Genomic DNA, 22432 nt, shown 5'->3' on the forward strand with positions numbered 1-22432 from the left:
TTATGACTAATTAAAAAAACTCTCACAGGGGCTTTAATGTGTCTGATTCAATTATTATGTCATAGATTCCCAAGGCAATTACAAAAAGATTCATAACTAGAATTAAAATTGTACAAAGCATCATCAATAAAGCTGTAAAGACTATCCACAATAGGTTCATTGTTCCCAGAAGCATTACCACAAATACATTGGCAAGGTGACCCAGAACCTTAAATTCAGTCTCCTCGTGTTCTCTTAAATCCTCTTTCCACCTGCTCAGTGTGTCACACTTCAGTCATATTGAGCTGGATGTCTAACACACCCTACCAGCAGCTCTGGAGTATTACTGTGAAGGTCCCTTATGGGAGTAAATCTGTGCCATCGGATTTTGAATTCGAATTTTTAGCACTGATTTTTTTTTTTTTATTGCCTGTGATATTTTTTCTCAATGTTCAAAAGAATGCATTGAAGAGTACACTCACCGAAGCGTGATCGTTTATGTTCGGAGCCATGCTAAGCTCTGACATCACATAACCAATGGGGAGCGTAACTTGATTGGCTGGACGTCAGACGATTTGATAAAGAGATCGATTCTCCTTGGTAACCGGGATATTGACTCTTAAGTATTTTTAAACTGAATATTTTTAAACCTTACATTTTTTGAACATTGAAAAAAATACATCATAGCAAAAAAATCAGTGCTAGAAATTCAATGGCTTTTAAAATTCAAAGTCAGATTTAGATGGAAAAAAAAGAAGATTATTCAGTGTTAAAAATTTGATGGAAAAAAAAATTCTGTGCTAAAAATTCAAATTTAAAATCTAATGGCACAGATTTACTTCCATTGTCCCTGCTCTCAAACCTCCCTGCGTTATAAACAGGCTGCCTTTTCTGTAGTGCTGCAAACAGAAATATGCTTCCATTTACATTTACAACAACGTTTTCATTTACAATATATATATATATATATATATATATATATATTCACAAGTACAGTCAGTAGGTTTTTTTTCTGATCACATTTACGGGGTTGTTTGTCAGTTTGATCATCATCAAGCTATGATACATGTTTTCGTGACTCGTTTTAAACATCCATTACACTCTGACATGTTGCCAACCTTGGCCGGTTTCAGAGCAATCAAGGTCCGCATCACCGATCAAGAGATATTAAACATGATCTGTTAATATTAAACTTGAGTCAAGGTAATTTGGGTGTGTCTGGATTTTATGTGTCTGTGTTTCTAAGGCATGCACATCCTGCTTCTCACCATACAAAGAATCGACAAAGAACATGAAAAATGTAGGATAAAAAAACATGCTGCTTACTTTTTATCTTACCAGCTTGGCTGTGTCCAAATTTACTCATATCAATGCTTCCACATTCAGGTAACAGTGACGCCTTCATATCAAAGGAGCCTTCATCAAAGACACATTCAAAGAGTCAGTTTGATCTCCAAGCTTAAGCTTAGAGAAGCGACATCACATGCACAAATATGGATTTTATCCACACAAAGACGTTGGTAACATAAAAACAAAATCCAAGCTGTTTGAGTGTGTTCGAGAGATGATATCTTTGTACAAAGTGACAGGCTGGAAAAAAAGGAAATCTAATATGTGCATACCCTTGGTGGAGCATCTTTAAGTACAAACTAAACAGGCTCACCCATCGGTGTGTGCAGAGCAACGTGCTCCTGGTACGGGTTGAAGTACTTGTACTGCTTCCCACAGAACTCGCAAACGTAGCTGCCCGTTTCTACAGACAAGAAAACACACGGTCAGACCTTTGATTGCATCCAGTGATTTAAAAAAAAAAAAAAAACCTGTATCATATCAATCAAGAGCCAGTTCTTGGATTAGTCGTGTTGAATTTAAAAAAAAAAAAAAAAAAAAAAAAAAAAAAAAAAGGAAGCATCATTTGGTTAATAATGTCTTATTTGATGAGGAACAAGCAGAAGAGAGGAGGTGGAGAAGAGGAAGGAGCTGGTGAAACTGATCTGAATTAAAAATCCTTCAAGTTTACATTTAGCAAAGACTAAATATTAGAGATATAGACTTAACACGGGTGTGTCTCTGCACAGTGTGTGGAGGGTGTTATCCTCCTATCAGAAGGAGTCATTAGTGAGGTGACAAGAGCAGGCTTCCCACCTGCGAAAACTGCCAATTGTGATTGAAGGGACACCCGCTGCCGCCGGTTGAACCCACTGTCTCTGCGGAGGTGGGCGAGTGCTTTTTCGCCTGCGAAGGAGGACTTTTGGACTCATGTTCTGAAACCTTTCCAGTGTGGAGTTAGCTCATATGCTTAGTGTGACTTTTGGTTAGCGGATCAAAACCATGACTTAAGGTTGTTCATTGCAAACTGTGCCCAGTGGCATGAAATGGACACATGTAGACTTCCAGCTGTGTAGCATGTTAGGAACAATCAAGGGGAAGATCGTTGCACCCAAACTCTGTTTTTGTGAAGTGTTAATGGCACGTAAGCATACCAGGGCTGTCACTCTTTCAATAGAACAACTTCTCGCCAATTTAGGAGAACAACGCGGTAATGTTTGAACATACTCGCTTCGCTGCCGCGGTCGCAAAAACAAAACACTTCTGCGACTTCAATTATTTTATTGAACTGAAGACAACAGGGGAGAATCTCAAAAGGTTTGAACTTAAACTGCAGAGATAAACGCCTCAAACCAAGAGCCTGTTGTCAATCCAAAAGATTGACACATTTCTTAATATTATTCACCGACACATAAGTCTATCAACTTGACCGGGATCGAGTGCAGCTGTAAACTTTCTGCCCCAGGTTCGAATGAATGTTCGGCTTTCTAGTAAAAAGTGACAGCCCGAAAGCATACCTGACTGTATTTCTGATTTCCCCCTCCAGATATTCAGTTAATAGATAGATATGTCCATAGTGAAATGGCAGAGTGTTATAGTGTCATATGGTATCAGTTCTGTCCTTCTCTTTTATCATTTGTGGCTGAAGCTACTTCTATCTCAAGTATATTGTATGTGTTAAAAAACTTTAAAAAAAAAAAAAAAAAGAGTGCATCAAACAGTCTTACTCGGTCCTATTTTCTGGTAGGGTTCAACAGGCTCCTCCTCTTTGATGCCATCCACAGGTAACACTACCTGTTCATATGGATCTGAGAGAGACAGGGAGGACACAAGAGCATCGATTACCATCCAAATGTGAGTCTACAGTTCTGTTAGATACATATTATTTCTATCGTTAGGATCCATGCATGTACATATTTCTTTTTCATATTTTCATTATTTCAACATTGATATTTCCTCGCCGTACTTTTGTTTTTATTTCATTCTTTTTTTTTTCTTTTTTTTTTTTTACAAAATCACATGTTGGAAAAAAGAAAATATATCTGAAAATACACCTGCATTCCCCCTCTAATGAGTTTCATATAGAAATCATGTGACAAAAAGCTGACCGTTTTCTTTTAAGGCTAAATTATTTCAAGAAAAAAAAAAAACATATACCAGTTACCGTGGAGACAAGCTGGAAAACCTCCCATTTTTATTTTCATCTTTATACCTTTGTAGGATAAAGATCAACTTTATTAACAAATGAGAGCGATGCGTTTCAGCTTGTGGCTTCATCAGGTCATGACCCTGGGCGTGTGAGAGGTCAGTTTACCTGACACACAGGCGGGGAAGAAGTCATGAAACGGGGACTCCACGGCAGGGGACGTGACTGAATAGTTTCTATTCGGTCTAATTTGTTGACAAAGTTGATCTTCATAGTCTTTCACTTTTTCATGCACCTTGTTAGTTGAGGAAGTTGGGCCAGAAAATCCCACTCTGCAATTTTATACCTTAAAAAATGTTTCAAAAATCAGCAAGAGAATTTTTGTACTCACTAAAAAAAAAAGAATAATTCTGTATGGAGGTGAGAACAACCCCTTCTAAAAGCTGTACCCCATAGAAGCTATATAAGTCATGCTTCTTTATTTTTTCCCCTGCAGACAGTCAGTCTGTTTTTCTGATCCATTCCTCTTTAGCATGCTGCTGAGCTTTCGTGGCTGGTGCAAGAAAAAAAAGATTCTCCAGCGAGAGGAGAGTATGAAATGGGAAGTTCACCTATACATGAGGTTCCAGTTCAGGACTCGGAGTTTGAAAGAAATAAAAATGAATTCTAAATTCACTGAGGGTTACCGTCGACTGCATGCAGGTCACGATGCTCCTGGAAGCAGCTGTAGTATTTGTACTTCTTGCCACAGATGTCACAGGAGTAACGGAAGTTATCTGCAGGTGAACACATGATAAAGATGCAGTTATCTGTGAGTGATAACACAGGCAGGCTCACAGTCAATGTTAGCAGTATGGACCAGCGGTAATGCGTGGACGAATTCAAAACTGTGTTCTGGGTTGATATGTGACATGTTTTTGTAGTTAGCGCCGCCTATGGAGATTTTTGCATCAGATCTGAGATCAAAGCAGAAGATGAGCTCTGTGACAAACACGTTGAATATGTTTCGTATTTGGTCGAGATAAAATAACCTTCACAAACGAACACTACTTTTGTGATGTTTGAAGCGTTAATGCAAGGAGTAAAAAGCTAACGTTATGCTAAGAGGTTCTGCTTATCAACAGGCAAGGCGGGCATCTGCTTGGGGCCCCGGGGCCAGTAAGGCGGCCCCCCCACCCTCCCCTCCACAATGGCTGACAAACTTTAAACCACAGCATTGCCTCAAAATGTGCACATTTTGCAATGACAGTAGGAAACCTCCATAATGGGGCCCCATCTGACAGCACTCACTCTCGCTGTTTGGAGGAGCCCCCAATGAATGTTTGCCTAGGGCCCCAAACACCCTGGTTATGCTACACCATCATCGCATGGCTTCAACGTCAACACTACAGATGATGATGACTGTATGTTTGTGTTTTTCATTGGTATGTGCTTCTACGTTTACATGTGGACCGTTTGTTCTTCTTCATTAATACGACACTTCGAGCCCAAGACTTGATTGCATGGCGTTGGATTTCGTTGTGCTGCATCGTATCATACTTGAACAAACCACAGCCCTTCACAGTGATGTAATGCGCTGCAGCTGAACACCTCGCACCTTCTTCTCGTCATACTCAGTATTGCAGGAAAGTGCCATTTGCAGAACAAGCAGAATCCCGTTTTTTGTTTTTTTTAAATGACTACTTGAGAAACGTGAACACTCACAATAAGATTAAAATGCAAAGGAACAGATTGGACTGCACTGGGACAGACAGAGAGCGACGTTATGAGATTAGATAAACAAGACAAATAGGCTGATGAATCCCCGAGGGACGAGTCAGAGAAGAGGTAATAATGATTTCATTATTTCTTTAATTAAGTGCGTTCAAATCTCCAAATCAGAAAGGCTACTGAAAATGTATGCACAAGTTCTTTTTTTTTTTTTTTCTTTCTTTTTTTTTTACATTTGAATCTCATGAGCAACGTTTATAAATGATGTATTGAAAGTGGATTTCCATGGAGGACAAGTATAGAGCAAGTAAACTGATGCCACACACACTACAGCATTTAAAGCTGAAGCTGAATTTAAATACCTTAAATTGAAAGTACGCTTTAGAAATGATGTTGTCAGGTCTCAAATGATGCAAATACATGTGCATTATAATGCCTCCTCTTGACGCAAGTTACAGTCCCTTAACTTCTGCAGACATGCGTTGCCCTTTCTGTGCATATTTCTGTAAAGACAGACAAAGGATGATGTTGATTTGTTTGGCTCGGTCTCCTTAAGTTGCAGTGGGAAGAATTATGCAGCCAGGTGGCGTTTGACAAGAACTCCTGAAGAGCCTCTTGGCTCGGCAGAGAGAAATCCTGCCTGAAGACAATCTGTTTTATTGACGGCTCGGCATAGATCAACTGTAAGACCAAAGTTAATTTCTAAATTCCTTTCTTCGAGTTGGTCCAGGTTTAGTTTTCTGTACGTCTGACATAGGTTGCCCTGCAGGAGACCCGTCACTTACTGCCACATTTACAGCTGCAGATTTGTAAACTTCAAGATTTCTCTCAAAAAAGGTGAACTGTTAATCGTATCCTGTCATCTGAATTCCTGAAGTATGTTAAATATTTGAATACTGGATAAAAACAATGAACACAAACATGTTTGGCATGTTTAGTTCCTCTTTTTTATTCTAATCTTTCGCAGTGAATTCTTCTTCCTGCAGAAAGAATCCACCGTCGTGTCAGGCGCTGGTGAAACGGCGTGATTATTCCACGGGGGAAACAACTAAAGTTCTCACTAATGGTGCAGTTTGAGCTCAACACAAAATTCCACAGATACTTTGTAGCAGGTTTGGAAGGGAGTGGCAATTGGCATGCTGACCGCAGAGATGTCGACAGTGCGGTGTGTTGATCATTGCACCATCATCAGAAGAATCCAAAGAGGTGTGAGAACATCTGTAGTCCAGTCTACGGACTACTGCATGTGTCCCCCATCCAGTCCGAGACCTCCAGGTCCATTACTCCGACTCCCCGAGACGAGATGTTTTTAGAGAGGCTGGTCTCAGACTACTGTATTTGTAAGCCAATAAAGGCCTCCTGGTCCATTGGCCTCACTTTTGAGACTGCCTCTCTAAGAACCTTCAGCTTTTTACTAAAAATAAAGATTCAGCTTTGACTGATCTCAACGTCTGCAAAAAATGTCCTTAACTCTGTGTCAGTGTTTACAAAATGATATCACAAATGTAGAAACGGATTTCACCTAGTGGTTATATCACGCGCCCCATGTACAGAGGCGACAGTCCTCGTCGCAGACACTGTGGGTTCAAATCCAACCTCGGGCCTTTGCTGCATGCCATTCTGTCCTCTCAACATGTCCTCTCTCCCTACTATTCATTAAAGGCAAAAAAGACCCAAAATTAACTTTACAACAACAACAAAAAAAAAGTGATTCTAAGGCGTGCAGGATGGGACAACACAATGCGGACTGAGCAGAAGCAGGACTTGAGTTGGGAATCAGAGGGTTGCCGGTTCAAGTCCCAATGCAGAAGTTGTTGTGGGAGTTGAGGCAGAGGTGCCTTTGAGCAAGGCACCGAACGACAAAACTGCTCCCTATATAGCAGTATGTAGCTGCTCTGACCGCACTCTGACAGCTCTCCACCATTGCATGTCCACAGGTCTTGTTTGAGCATGTGTGTGTGAGAAGAATACTCCTAAAATCAACAGTGTAAATTCAAGTTTCCTCCAGTATTTCAAAAATTCCCCAAATATTCAACAATTTAAGAAGAATTTCCCTGCTTTATAGCAAAGAATCTATGGAAATAAGGCTTCAAAGTGATTATTAGGGTGTCTAACTTTAATTGCACTGAGAACACCTCTGGGCTCCAATAACATGCTAACCTATCATTTCCCACCAATTAACACGATTAAAACTAATTCCCCCAAATGATTGTGTTCCTCATATTTGTCAGTGTAATTAAAGCTCCTGTCGCTCGTGATGGCTCCAAGCAGAGGTGAGAAGACGTCCTCGGTGACTCAATAACACAGTAATGATGTATAGAACTGCATGATCCTCTCAGGGTGGACGCGTTTCTTTACTGTGACGTTTGAGAGCACTGCATCTTACACAGCCACACGCAAACACTCGAACAGAAAGCAAGGACGCTTACAAGATAAACACTAATCTGCAACCAGACTTTTTTTATTTGCTTCTTTTATTAAGGGGGGGGGGACAAAAGACAAAAAAGCTCAAGATGTAACAACCTTGAGTATCCTCTTATATTTTTTCTTTGAATAAAAGTTCAAGCATATATGAATGTGAGATTCTTCCCACTGGGTTTGAAGGACGAATGAGAAACGTGTCAGAAAACAAGGAGGCGAAAAATCATGTTATTCAGCCTTAAATTCTAACTGGCATTTACTTTTCATTTTCCCTTGATAAGCACTTAAAACATGACATATTTCCTGCTCACATGCCAGAGCAGTTGGCATTTTTCACATTTCACAGTACCTGCCAATTTAATTCAACTTTGATTTCCCAATCAGTAAGACAAGTTTATATTTTGGAATACACAGATAATTAATTTCATTTTCATTTTCACAGTGGTGTAAAAACAACTCTCCCAGGTATTTATCAAAGGAATTTGGTTTGTCTGACTATCCGCAGGCTTACAGAGATATTCAGAGAGGTGTGATACATACAGAAATCTGTCTGTGATTGTTACATTAGAATGGGAGCGCTCTGTGGACACAGGACGAGTATAGACTCATGGCTTCACTTCAGCAGGCAACAATGCAAAGTCACCTGGCTAGATACATGAACTTGAGCTTGTATAGCGGTTTTCTAGTCTTCTGATGACTCAGCAACTTTCACACCGGATTTTACACCGACACATTCGCACCCTGAGGTTTCCATGTAAAGTGACCATATGAAGTAGCTAATCCCATTCATACACTGCCAACCAAGCAGCAGGAGCAATTCAGAGTTAAGGTTGTTGCCCAAGGACACATCGGACATGTACCTGTTCGAGCTGGAAATCGAACCCTCGACCTTTTTGGTTGAGAGACGACTGAGTCTACCAACTGAGCCACAGTCGCCCCGAAGGTGTTGCCAACACAAAGTATTTAGGTTTGTTAAATGCATGTAAAATCAGTGAGTCATCATGATCTCATTATCATTCAAAATAACCGTGATTATAATTTTTGCCACCATCGAGCGTCCCTCGTGTTAAACTAACATAGTTTGGTAAAGATCTGCAGTGTGTTTAGACATCCATGATGTGTTAAGTCAGAAGGGAATTGTTGGATTCAGTTTCAACATCTCTCAGTCACCTGTAGCAGCACAGACACACACACAGGGTTGTTTTTTGTCTCAACGCCCACTAAGTCAAAACTTGAGAAAGTTGAATCAAACGGGGTCTCCCAAAATACTCCCATCCAGCAGCGAGAACTCCTCCACAGCGCTGCAGTCTGACGAGTCTGCAGCTGATTTTTTATTTTTTTTTGAAAACCTCGCCTATGCCCCCACTCCTTCAACTGAGGGGTATTTCACAAATCATACTAACTAGAAAATCCAGGATTATTTTTGTCCTGCCTTTTTTTTTTTTTCCTGAATTGGTTCAAATGCCGTCTTGAAATGAACCAGTGTAAGTTGCTATAGTAACCAATCATTAAGTACAAATCTGGTGTTAAGCCGGCTTAAAGTCGAGGTTACAATAATGCCGAATCGTTACTTTGTGGCTTTAAACTTCAGCTTTGATCTTCTTTGATCACTGGCATGTACAACATTTTTTCCTTTTTAAAAAGGCATGTATTTATCTTTAACAGATTATTACGAGCCAAACTGGTTCCAACTTCCCCCAGTTGACTTCATCTTTAATCATTGCAGCATTTTATTGAGGCATCTTGGAATTCACATAGAAGTCAATTAAACATAGAACTTTTAGATTAGCCTGCCAGTCAATATCAAGAAGGAAGTCAGCAACCAAAAATGTTTTAGAGAATGTTCTATCTTCTTAAGAGTTTAATCTGAGGGCTTTTAGCCAAGCGGCCCCCGTGGCCTCCTTATTAATCGTCACAGGCCTTTTACAATGAGCTTGTACACGACATACAGCTAAAAAAACATTACTGTTCTTAGGCAGGATTGCTCTTTTCTATTCCTCTCTGTCATGTTGATAGTGCTGCTTTTAAGCAATGTGCACATTCATGTAATGATTGCAGAGTGTGTGTGTGTGTGTGTAGGAAGCTTTATAAATAACTCCAGTAATACTCTGATTAGGACTAAAAATACTCCTATCTTAAACTTTCACTGTGATTCCAGTGAGAGACTTTTCGTCTGATACAGAACTGTTAGAGTAACATACCCATATCTGCAAACAGCCACTTATTTTTAATCATAGTTTGGCGAGAACTCTGCTGACAATGGGGGTCCAGTGTGTGACATATTTTGGCTGTGAGGACATCGTCAGCTCAGATAATTCAGTTAAACTTTAACCAAGCTAATTTTGTGCGCCAAATATCTTCGGGATAATGAGAACATTGTGTCCACACTGGATATGATGATGCCAGAAGTGTTGAGGTTAAGTTGGATGTTGCCGTACGGACACTTAATGATTGGATGTCACCTATGGGAGGCAGTTACAATGAGGAAACGAAGGCAGAGGCAGAGGAAAGTCAGGGTAATGTGGATTTTAGCCTGTTAAGCCACATCAGGACATACAGTTTGTCTACAAGTGGCCAAATGATGAGAAAAGTTCATCCTCTCCGTATTTTAACAGATACAATCATGTCTGGTTTCATCCTAATGTTGTGTTATGCTACATCTGTAATGGTTGACATGATCACCCTAACTAGGTCAAGTTTCACTCTATTGTCTTCAACACTTAATGCTAATCTGCTCCTCAATAGTTGGGTACTTTAATTGCAATCATCCTAATCACTCCTGGTTTCACCTTATTGTTTTGGACACTTAATGCTAATCACTGCTCCCTTATGTTGCTGAGCCCAATTTGCATTCCTGCATTGACTGTTTAACGACTGTACTCACACCTCTGGCACTACCTCAAAGACCTCTGTACATGCACATGTAACTAGTTTCTAGAAGGCCAGTACACTGTTTCTAAGGCTCTTTAACTGTTTACAGGTCTCTTTTAATCAGCACATGTTTTCTCTCCTCACAGGTTATGTACATACTATATAAGTTTTAAGTCTAATTGCTAATGCTAACTGCACAGGCTTAACCTGTACTCTAAGTCACATAGGGGCTGCTAAATCTTGTTTGGGGGATTATTGTATTACAGAGGGGAGGGGGGACAGCGGGTGTGTATTGTAACCAATGTCTTGTGTCCTGCCTGTCTGTATACTGCTACTGGATGCCCTGAATTTCCCTCGGGATCAATAAAGTATCTATCTATCTATCTATCTATCTATTTTGCCTGCTCCACTTTTAGAAAATGTCTGCTCAAAAAGGCAGAAAGGAGAGTTTCCCTTTGTGACATCACAAAGGGCAGTAACCACTCCCCACAGGTGGGTGACACTCCAACAGCCAGTTGTTATATTCTACCCCCTCTGAATCTGCATTCTCACTGTGATCAATCAAGCATCTCAGGTCACCAAAGCCCTTCGAGAGAGGGGCGTGGTCAGACACAGCTCACATTTAAAGATACAGACACAGAAACGGCCTGTTCTGAGCAGGGCTGAAATAGAGGGGTTTAGAGGCATGATCAAAGACAGGATCAGAGTGGATTTACAACAAGACACTTCATAGACATGTTTTTGGGAACCATGTTCACTTGTTGAAAAGGAGAGTAATATGTGACCTTTAAAGTTGGGAGCTAGAAAAAACACATGTGCCAATAGAGATATATATATATATATATATACACACACACGATGGGACAGAATCAGCTGATAATGCCAGCCAAAATATATATTTGCTGGGCTCTAGCAGATGCAATAAAAAGCGTGGATTATTTGAGTCAACTTTATTATAAAGTAAACAAATATGTTTGTTCAATGAGCCATGTATAAAATGAACAGCTTGAGCTGAATGTGTGTGGGTAACTGTACTCACTATTGGGTGGCGGGGGAAGGCCATCTGAACCCATGCTCTCTGACTCTATAAGGGAAAAATAGCCATTTGAACACCAGTTTGAAGCTTGTAATCATTTACAGCAGACTGTCTCTCACATAGAACAACTCAGAGGACAATCAAAGTTAAAGCAATTCAATAAAGACAATTACTGGGCAAATCAGGACATGCAAAAGTCAACTGAGTAAGTCAATGATTAAAGAACTCGACATCGAAAGAGAATTGAACATTTGATAGTGTTAAATAAAGACAGTTCATGTAAACGTGTCTTACCTCTGTGTGCTCTGACGTGAGTCTGAAAGCAGTTATAATACTTGTACTTTTTCCCACACACTCCGCATACATATGAACCTGCATGAGTTTAAAAAGAGTAAAAAAAAAACAAAGGCTAAGTATCTTTGGGAGTGCATGCATAGAGCATAGTTGATCAATACCACAGTGAATATTTAACTACCAAATTACTTCCAAACCAAAATGTTTCCAAAAAAAGCCAATCATGCTTTAAAATCCAATTAAATATCACTTTCCATACAATTCCACATCTTATGAATCGGAGTTGAGTTTTTTTTCCCTAAGCTTTCGTTGCCTAAAAGATTAGAATTACTACAAATCGGATTAATTGATCGAAATATGAATAATGAAAGGCAGGAGCCAAAATTGGTATTAGAGGCTGATCAAGGGATTTTTAATTGGTCAGAATGAGTGATATAATCCAGCTTCCATTTTTCAAGCCTTTGTTTATTGTGCTCCAATTATGTGAACGATCAGAAATGCCAAATTTGTATGAAGTGAAAACAGGAAAAAGATGTCAAAAACATTTGAACATTCACATGTTGTCAAAACAGTTTTTATCAAATGCTTCCTTATTGGGCCAAGCTAGCTAAAACCAATGCTACATAAACTAGAGGCAGCATTGGTTTTACATGTGGTTCACTATTTTTTTCTTGATATTTCAGAGGCGTTGGTGAGGCTGACACTTATGAAGCTATTAAATAATTTGTCCTAAATCTGGATCTCGATCTAATATATTGTCCTCCTCATTTACATATTTAGGAAAATCAATGTACATAGATGAATACAGTATATCCTTCATGAAAGTAGAACTATTCGCAGAGCTGTTGTATTAGACTGCTTTAGTTTTGGGTCATTAGTCATAGTATGCAGAATATAAAATGTAGAAATAGAAGATTTGTGTAACTGTGCAAATGATTTCATAGCATTAATGGTCGAATGGGAACTATTAGGATAATTATCATAACCGTCACGACCCAGGTTTTAGCAACACTCATGCTGAATCCAACAGAAAGTGAAGGTGAATTTCATTTGTGCCCACAGGATTAGAAAATGACATTTAAAGAAATTCAAGAGCAACTAAACTCGACGATGACGAGTACATTTTGACTGTAGAAAGTAGTTCCAATTAAAACGGCTTACAGCAGGGTCTGAGGATTATCTCAGTAACAAGGACATTGTTTCTGGGGGGAAAAAAAGACGCTGGTGCTGAATGTGTTTCAAATGTCATTTTTAAAAGCAGTGCGGTTTGTTTTTTTTGTGCCACTCAGGGAAAAAAAAGTGGGTGAAAATAGGCACAATATGTGATTGCAGTAAGGAAGCACGTATGCATCAGATACCTGATAAATAAAGGACAAAAGGCAGAAAATTAAACAGAATGCAAAGCAGCGGCGTAAATTATCTGCACAAATATATAACCTACAGTTTAAGTTTAAGAGTTACGACACTTAAAGTCGTTTGTTTCATCAAGGTGGGTACATGTCAGGGTCTGGGGGTCCGTCCCCTCAGGAGATTTGAAATTAAGAACTTATTTCTTGCATGTTATGTGAATTTTTATACAAACTTCTGGCTTCATTTTCCGATGTTTAGTTTCTCGTTTGTCTTCTATGTGTCTTGCTTTCATCACATTCCAGTTCTATAAATAGATATCAGTATGTATAATCACACACCTATGCATGAGTCTGTGCTCTTCGTTGGAGGAGGAGTACCAAGGGCAAACATACCCTCGATCTGAGCTCTACGGGATCCAGCTCCACTCGCTCCTCCATCAGTCCCTCCTAAAACGACACAGATCTCAGCAGGGTTGGCGTCGCCCACTTTCCCATTGCTGGTCTGCGAGGTTCCTGGTTCTGTCTTTACTGTGACAGCCTTTGGACCCGGTGGTGGACCAGGTGGTGGACCAGGGGGTAGACCAGGGGGTGGAAAAGGAGGTGGACCAGGTGGTGGACTGGGGCTTTTGGGCTTTGGGGCTACAGCTGGTGAGGGTTCATCTGGGGCGGCACTACCACTATCAGCCTGCTCGTTCCCAGGGTTGGGGGTCTCTGGTGAACTCATGACTCCTCCTCCTCTGAGCCCGGGCTACTGGAGCTGAGAAATAAACAAAGGTTAGACAGAAAATGAGTTTACTTTGCTGTTCTGTTGCCTTCTTGTCCAAAGGTAAGATGATGAATTATTTAGCAGTGGAAGGTCAACAATGTCTTTAAGTATAGCTTGATCGGTGCATCCCAACAGGAGACTGCACTTAACAATCAACTGTGCTCATTTTCCATTTTCCTCTGACGTCACATTTAGTGTTCACAGCTAAAATGTTGTTTCAAGTTGAATGAACATTGGAAATCTGAAGTGTCCTTATCATTTCAAAGAAATCACAATGTCGATATTACGCCATATTTCTAGAACACATTCCGTACCGACAAACAACAGCTAACGTTAGCGTTCTGCCACGTCCCTGTTAACAATACTGTTAGCAGGCATGACGTGGCTGAACACTGACAGCTTTTAAAAAAAGTGTAATATACGATAGGAAAACTCGAAACAGTCTTAACAATATGAAAAAAAAACACCTTTAGAATATGACATGGACGTAGTCTCAGCGATGTCAACTACTGGTTTCTGTAGAGTTGTATTGAAGCCAACCGATGGCGGCGTTGATTGCAAAGGCTAACTCTATCAAACGTTAGAGGCGGAGCTTAGGTCGGCTTTAAGTCTCTTTGCAAAAAGCTACAACAAACCCGTCTGTCAATCAAATCAGCCACGCCCCCAATTGTGAATATTAAGTAGATTTTGACCATTAACATTTTGGGTTTTTCATTTCAATTTCAACATTTAACCTCTTTTTGTCTCCCTTTACACAAGGAAAGGAATTTAAACCTTTTCTTTCTAATCGCAAAAACTTTATAAAGTTCATGTTAGCATTCAGCCACATCCTGGCTAACAGAAAAATGAGCTTGGAAGAAGATCATTTTAACTGTGATTACGGACGTTTGTCATTTCAAAATCAATCAGTAAACTAGATATTAGATATTAATGAATGTCAGATTTCCATATAAGAAAATGTAAAAAATTCAGACGGAACACTCCGGCATTATAACAGCTTTAGAGCTGCATACCATGACCTTGATTTTAGAGGAAAATGGCAGCCGTATCAAAATGGTGATTAGCCTGCATCTGACAACTACTGAAAGTATAAAGAGAAAAATCCACATAGTGAGACAACCAACGTTTTTTTTTTTTCTTGTTAAAAGAAGAAGAAGAAGTTAAGAAGTTACACTTTATTAATCCCACGAGGGGAAATTCGGTTTTTTACACTCTGTCTAATGACACACACATAGGCCGAGATACACACTCATGCACAAACAGGGTTCTAGTGACATGCATTAATGGAGAGGTCTCAGAGTGAGGGGGCTGCCCACATCGAGCGCTCCAGAGCAGTTTTTGGGGTTCGGTGCCTTGCTCAGGGGCACCTCGGCAGTGCTCAGGAAATGGACTGGCACCTCTCCAGCTACCAGACCAATTTCCGGACTTGGTCCGTGCCGGGACTTGAACCGGCGACCCTCCGGTTCCCAACCCAAGTCCCTACAGACTGAGCTACTGCCGCCCCAGGGATGTGCTAAAAATGCACAGGGGCCACATTGGCCATTTATCTGAGCAAGTGTCATTTTGAGGACAGAAATAGCAGACACAATTTTCTAGTTCTACATGAAGAAGAGGAGAGTGGCTTTACTTTTCATGAGTGACCTTTGATGGCATCAATTCCACAGCTTTGTGACATCCAAATGCTCTAATTTCGGAAATATCCAAATTACACAACTTGCCACTTCAGCACAAGGCTATAAAAGGCCCTGTCAAGAGAATGTGCTCAAAATGCAACCAAGCAAAACAGAGTTATGCCAGGATGACTGATATTATGGAAAGAGGGAAAATTGGTCCTCTAATAATAGCGCACCAATACAGCAACAACAAGCCTTTTCATTGCCCAAATACACCTTTCTTTGGATATGACACACAGCCAGGAGGCCTAATCAAATATGTCTGTGAATAAGATAGTGTTGTTTTGCTTGGCTTTGTGTGTAAAGTCCTGTGAATGACCCAATAACAAAGTGAGTCTAAACGTTTATAGTTGTCTCCAACAGCTAGAACAAGCCTGAATATGGCTTAACAAATGTTGAGTCACGTTTACACTCAAATTAGGAATTCTGTATGACACTCAATTTTCATGAGTAGCATGCACATTTTTGTAGTTCATGACGGTCAAAATGACTACAAAAGGGAAATCTGACCTTCTCATTCAGGTGTTTTCACTCTTCCTTGTATCCTTTCATTTTTTTTATTTCAGTTCAGTGAAAAACATCACTCTGGAGTTTTCTTTGGCTATTTGAATGTTAACGTTTTGTTTTAGTGTCCATTGTAAGATAACATAAGGGATGTTCTTTTGAAAGAAGAAAAAAAAAGTCTTCAGTTCACATTGACTTTTTTTTTTTGGTTAGATTACAAAGAAACATGAGTTGTTTCTCAAAAAAGGAACCTTTGTTGTCTCAGATTTTACTTCAAAGGCCCGGGGGGAAAAAAAGACAGAACACGCTATTCAAGATTGAAGTGTGTCAGGAGCCTGCAACTTTGTAATGTTATGAAATGTTTATGTAAACCTCAAACGGCAACTGAATTTTCCAGTACCTTATAAGACCATGAGGGTTGGGCACATTGTGTGCATGACACGAAAATGCATTCAATTAATCAAATCAAAAAACTGCATTGACTTTATATTTTCATGAATTTCTGCTTTGAACAGTGTGAAAAGGTGTACAGCAACTGTGTAGCTGGACCAAAGTTGAGTAGAGATCATCTTTGTTTACAGTCACAGGTTATCTATCGCACCTTGTTTTGCATTCAAACTTTGACGTTAAAAATAAATAGTGTCGCTCTGAAGAGAACACTTCTCGACTTTCCTCGGGGGTAAAACTGGTTTTGTATTCGTCTGGTACTGTCGCAGTTCAGAAGTCAAGGAGAAAAAAAAAATGTAATCGCACATGACAATATGTACTGCCTAATCCAGGTAGCAGTAACACTCATAATTGATCCACTATCAAACAACAAACGAAGAAGAAGCAGACAACACCCAAAGAAGAGTAATATAGCAAAATGACAAGGCTGAGTTAGAAGTCCCGTCTGCGTCTTTGAATGAGTCCTGAGGGGAAACTTTGAGGTCCATGGTGCTGTATGTCATTGGAAACATGTCAAACATGCTAACGGATATTAGACTGCATCACCCAGATATGCCAATCCTCGGTGTTTTTTTTTTTTTTTTAGAAAAACGTCTGGATGTGAAAGCAGAGAAGGTCGAAGACATTACTGAAGCAAATATATTTTTAAGGCTAGTGCACTTATGAAGTGGTAGATGACCCCCGGCTTCAAGTGTCTACTGAAAGTGCTCAAACCTCATTACAGTATCCTATCCCAGGAGCACATAAGCCAGACGCCAGTCCATCATCCTTTACTGGCGTTAAGTAGTGGTGATCGAGCACCCATACCCGCTGCACCCACTGTTCAAAACCAAAATATGGATGAGTCTCCAGTGACACTTCAACCTAAATCATGCATCATAAACGTGATCCATCGGTCTGAGGAAGTTTCTCCAAATCTAAGTTTTTGTTAATCAGAGAGAGACTAAAAAGAACGTCACACTTTCTTTGTTAGCAGATTAGATTGAGAAACAGAAGTGGCCGGTGAAAAGATGCCAATACTTCGAAAAGTTGGTCAAGTTCAACTTTTTTTTTTTTTTCCTCCGTCATCACTGGCATTATTTTAAGAGGATTGGATTCTGAAGAGGCAAATACTACGAATGAAAATGTTAAAAGAGCTCCAAGGCTCCACTAACACACACTGGACACTTTGTTAGGCACATCTACCCTGTAGGCTGAAAAGCTTGTGAATTTACAAGAAAGGATTGACGGAAAATGCGGCAGCCCTCTTTAACTTTAAGCATTCGAATGATTAGAAGATTTCTTCATTTTGGACTGTCAAACCTCATTGTTGAGTGAATTAGGACCGGACCAATTTGGGATTTTTTTGTTACCGATATCGATCTTGGAGAGAAAATAAAAGTGATGTCAGTATATTGGCTGATAACTTTTTTAGAGCTGTGTTTAATATGCAGAGATGGATCGAGAAAGACGAACACATGCATCCCTCAAATGAAGTCATCAAACACTTGTGAACTAGATATACAGCATCATAAAGACAAGATGGTCACTCTACTGGAAAGTAACTGCGCATGTGTTTGTGTCAGCGCTTTTTAATGTTTGTTGTTATTCATACAGCGCACTCTCCTGTGACAGCCAGAAAGAGAAGAATTCACCGATAACAAAAGGAAACGATATTTGACTGATTAATAAATCTTTTAATGTTTGAGTTTACCCGAGATAAAGTTAGCCGATACTGGATTTGATATCGGCCGATATTATCAAAATAAAACGTGTTTTCGTGAAGCTTCAAGATCCGATTTGAGATGAGGCAATGCCTCCGACAGTCCACCAATAGATCCTGATTCTCATATTTAGAGCCAGCTGTTTTATTGTTGTTCATTACATGACATTTACTCTCATTTGGATCTTAATGCGGCAGCAGCAGGTGTACAGCACCAGTTTCACTCCTCACGAGCAGAACAGGTGAGTGCAGAAACCAATGGTTTCTGAATTTAAAGTTTGAAATCAGTCACTCTTTAGACAAACGCACGTAACGAACGGGAAAAAGTGGATTTCTGCATTTCTATATGAAGAGAGTTAGGAAGAACTTTGAACGCTCACTTAAAGCCTGCGACTGAAATGGCTTTAAGGCTGCATTTTGTGCAAAAATATTTGGAGTCAGCAGAGTAAGTGGGCCATTTAATGTTTACGCAGCAGTGCCAAATTTTACATCCCAGTGACATCGTAAACTAAACGGTCAGCTTTCCATTTTCTAGCTCAACTGTTTTGCACACAAGAGAATTCTTGAAATGGTTGACATTTTTTTAAGTGCTCTGCTGTGTGTGTGTGTGTGTGTGTGGGGGGGGGGGGGGGGACTTGTTTATGATCAACGCTCAAACGTAGCAGACTGCAGGTCATGTGCCCATCTCCCTTTTCAGAATTATTTTTGGTGCATTAACTCAAACATAAACAGCACACAGATCTCAGACTTTATGAAAGTACAAAAAGGCGTTTCTCCCCAATGTGTTTCAATCTGTGTGCGTGAGCACTTCTCCATAGTGGAGATAATTCATCCAGCTGACACGTGTGGCATATCCAGATGCTGATTAGACTGCATTATAATTGCACAGGTGGGCCTTGGGCTTTTTGTTGTTGTTGTTGTTTGCAATAAGAAATCTCTCTCTGGCTAGTTTGATAAAGAAATTGTGGGAAATCATAATTTTGTGATCCGGCCCGTTTCCTTCTGTTTAAACTGTGACACTCAACCGTGTCGACCCGTGTTATTTATTAAACCAATGTAACAAAGTCACACACAACTTATTCATTCGAATATCAATCTTACTGTAAGAGCTGTCGAAGTTTAACGTATAGTCAAAAATAAAAAGTAAGACAAGCTTCCTCGGACTCAGTCTTTTTCTTTTTTTATACACGTAGCCTAAAGGCAGCTAGTTCAAAGCAGACATCACCATTTGGTACTCTTCTGGCAGAACACACACACTGGCATTAGAAAAGCTCTACCATGAAGTCTAATCCCCGAAGCACACAAAAACAACGCGTCTTTATTGTTGGTTTTATGAATGAGAGGCTCAAATCGCTGCCTGAACAAACAAAGACATCATGGAGACACCGACTCTTATTTGATGCATTCATCACTACACACTACATGAATTATTAACACAGGACAGTATGTAACGATCCTGCCATTTACCACCTGATCGAAACCATTTAAAAAAAAAAAAAAAAAAAAAAAAAAAAAAAAGAGTCTTTGAGAGATCTGGAGCTGAGGCTCTATTTAAAGGCAGACTATTAAACAAGTTATCAAGGAGCACTCGAACATAACGGGACACGATCACTCAAGAACTGTACTCATGTTCAATTCTTAGAGTAACAGCGACATCAGTTACTTTACACTTACTCTGCTTACACTTCATGTATACGTCCACTTTACTGAAGGTGATGTCTGAAGTGTGGAGCACTGGCGTTACTTCGACTCTCCTCCCTTATTCTTGCTTGTTTGTTTGTCGAGCAGGAAGTCGACTCACTCGCGCCGTTAAATCAATCGAGCAAACAGTACCCAGAAAATGACAAGAAATAAAAACATGATATTCCTACAACTAGAAGTGGAAAATCGAGATGCTCATCTGAGATTTTAAATCGATTCATAACCTCCAAAAAAATATATATTTATCTTTTTGGGGGGGCTAATCACTCCAGTCGTTCCATGCTAGGTGCTAACGCTAGCTCTTTAAGGCAGCGAGAATTCAGCCAGTTTCACAGATGACTGGAGTAGATCCTTAAGTATGCACTCGTTCAAAAATAAACTTTGAATCCACGGATCCATGAATCGTATTGAATCTAAAAAAATCGATTCTCAATCACATCGGGACCCCAAGAATCTAATCGTGAGAAACCTAAAGATGCGCAGCTCTAAACCGTAGTAACAAAGTGCTTCCCCCGTACGTAAAAACAGCGCCTGCTTGGGGGCCCTGAGCCGTTTCTGAGGGATCTTTCTCCTCTAGCATGTCCCACATGGTTCCATTTAAAGAAGTGAAGCCCACAGAGGTAAACTTCGATAATCTTTCATCCTGAAAGCAAAGATTAGAGAAACGTTCCCAAAACAAATTGAAAACAGGTTTTATTTAGATGGACGGTTTTTTTTCTTCTTCTTTTTCTCCCATTCATCATTTTTAAAAAAAGTTTGTGAACCTTTGGAGCGGCTTCACCATCAACGCCCCCCGTGTAGTGTGGCGATGGTTATTACACAGACTCTAATTGACTCTGGTGACTCTAACCTACAAACACAAACAAAACCATTGTTTGTGTTTATACTGAGCGTTTAAGTCAGAAACCACTGGGGTAAACTTTCTCATTGGTCCCCAACCTGGGGTCCTGGCCCCTCTAGGAGGGGGGGGGGGGCCAAAGAACTTGTGGGGGTACAAGGCTTTTGTCTGCACACACAGTAACACACATCCTCACTAAGATCATGACTAATCACTTACTGGATAGTTTCTACAAGCTAAAAAATATCCATTTTATCAGTACCCATGTTATTGCAGAAGTGATACTATTACATTTAATATCGACATTTGAGGGTTAACTTAAAGAGGAAATCAGAGAAATTCCCCCAATAACTGTTTAATGACATTCAGCAACTGTGACTTCCTCCTCTTCCAAAATTCTGCTTTCATTTTGAAAGACAGCGGGACGGTTTCTGTTTGCACTTTTTACACCCTCCATGTTCCAAAATGTGTTCTTGTGTGGTGGACAGGAGTCACTTACTGGACTGGACTCACAACAGAGCCAACTCAAGTCTGTTTGTGGCTCGTTTGTTTTTGTTTTTTTTAAAAAAGGATCAAAAGCTGCAAGAAGATCGATCGGCACAGATGGATCCAGCAGATATGTCACCTCTTTTCATGCCTGTTTTTGGTTTTTATCAAATAAACCGACAGAAATAAAGCCGCATTAAGTGGCTTTTATCATCTCTAATCAAATGAAATAATGGCAGGAAAAGATCGAAATTAGATCAATCCCTTAGTCATCGTGTAATATTTCCTGTGCAACATTTTTAATGCACGCCCTGAATATATGAAATGCCTGTTGTGGCCTGTTTCCGTCTAATTAAAGTCAAAAATGCTAAATTAGCCATCTGGCCTTCTGTTCTCCTGATATACTGTAACCTACAGACCCCGAGCGGGACGACAATCCAGAACAGATGTACGTTTGTTTGATGTTTCTTCAAAATAAAAACACACAACCCCCCCCCAAAAAAAGTGATTACACAACGGGAAGAGGAAAAATTCAATCTAATGTATTTCCATATTAAAGATGTCGCCGTGTAATAAAACGTGAGATGGTTGAAGTCGCCCTGAGGTTTATGTCTCTTTAAGAACTCGTTTTCTTTTGGTGATTTGGCCCAGCTGGGTTTGACAATGCCGATGCATGCATATGAATAACAATGTATTAACGTCCTATACTAAATATGTGCTGGGTTACAAAAGAAGGAGGTCAGGGGTGGAGGAATACGTGTACCTGAGCTCACAATTCAGCGCTTAGTCCAGGTTCTTAAAATAATTGGCCTATATTTGGGCGGTACTGTATGTCCCTGTGCACAATAATGATGTAAATCAGTCACTGTGCTTGCTTAAAGCACAACAAATAAAGTCCAGTTCTTTTAAGGTGGAGAGATTTTGTGACTTTGAATTGTTCCCTGCGTTGCCAAAAGTCAGTGTGGCCCGCATGCTAAGTAGGCTGGAGTCGAGATTCCAAATATAAAATACAAATTTGTTTAAGGCTCATGGAAATGTTTCCACTCTGGAGGGATTAAAAATAGGATTGAGCTAAAAATGGGGGGGGGTCACTTCAATCACTGCTTTCACTGCATGTTTGTATAACTCAGAGCAAAGTCAGTGACTGAGAGCGGGGGTCCTGTAACAAAAAGAAAAAAAA

At 40.0% G+C, this 22432-nt stretch overlaps 1 protein-coding gene across 5 annotated transcripts in view; it reads right to left on the reverse strand.

Moving 5' to 3' along the window:
• The window catches only part of znf618 (zinc finger protein 618), a 39902-nt gene that overhangs the window by 13341 nt on the left and 4129 nt on the right, over positions 1-22432 (reverse strand). For 2 of the 5 annotated variants that reach the window (XM_079363838.1, XM_079363835.1), the window contains exons 2-9: positions 13475-13892; positions 11787-11864; positions 11496-11540; positions 4141-4230; positions 3036-3116; positions 2125-2214; positions 1643-1732; positions 1306-1395 (exon numbers count right to left, since the gene is read on the reverse strand). In XM_079363838.1, coding sequence (XP_079219964.1) covers positions 1306-1395; positions 1643-1732; positions 2125-2214; positions 3036-3116; positions 4141-4230; positions 11496-11540; positions 11787-11864; positions 13475-13859 — 949 coding nt within the window. In that variant the 5' untranslated portion in view covers positions 13860-13892. The remainder of the gene's footprint in view (positions 1-1305; positions 1396-1642; positions 1733-2124; positions 2215-3035; positions 3117-4140; positions 4231-11495; positions 11541-11786; positions 11865-13474; positions 13893-22432) is intronic. The other 3 variants (XM_079363836.1, XM_079363837.1, XM_079363839.1) reach the window with 3 other exon arrangements.

The sequence above is a fragment of the Symphodus melops genome (genome assembly GCF_947650265.1).
Source record: "Symphodus melops genome assembly, chromosome: 16".
Lineage (NCBI taxonomy): Eukaryota > Metazoa > Chordata > Actinopteri > Labriformes > Labridae > Symphodus > Symphodus melops.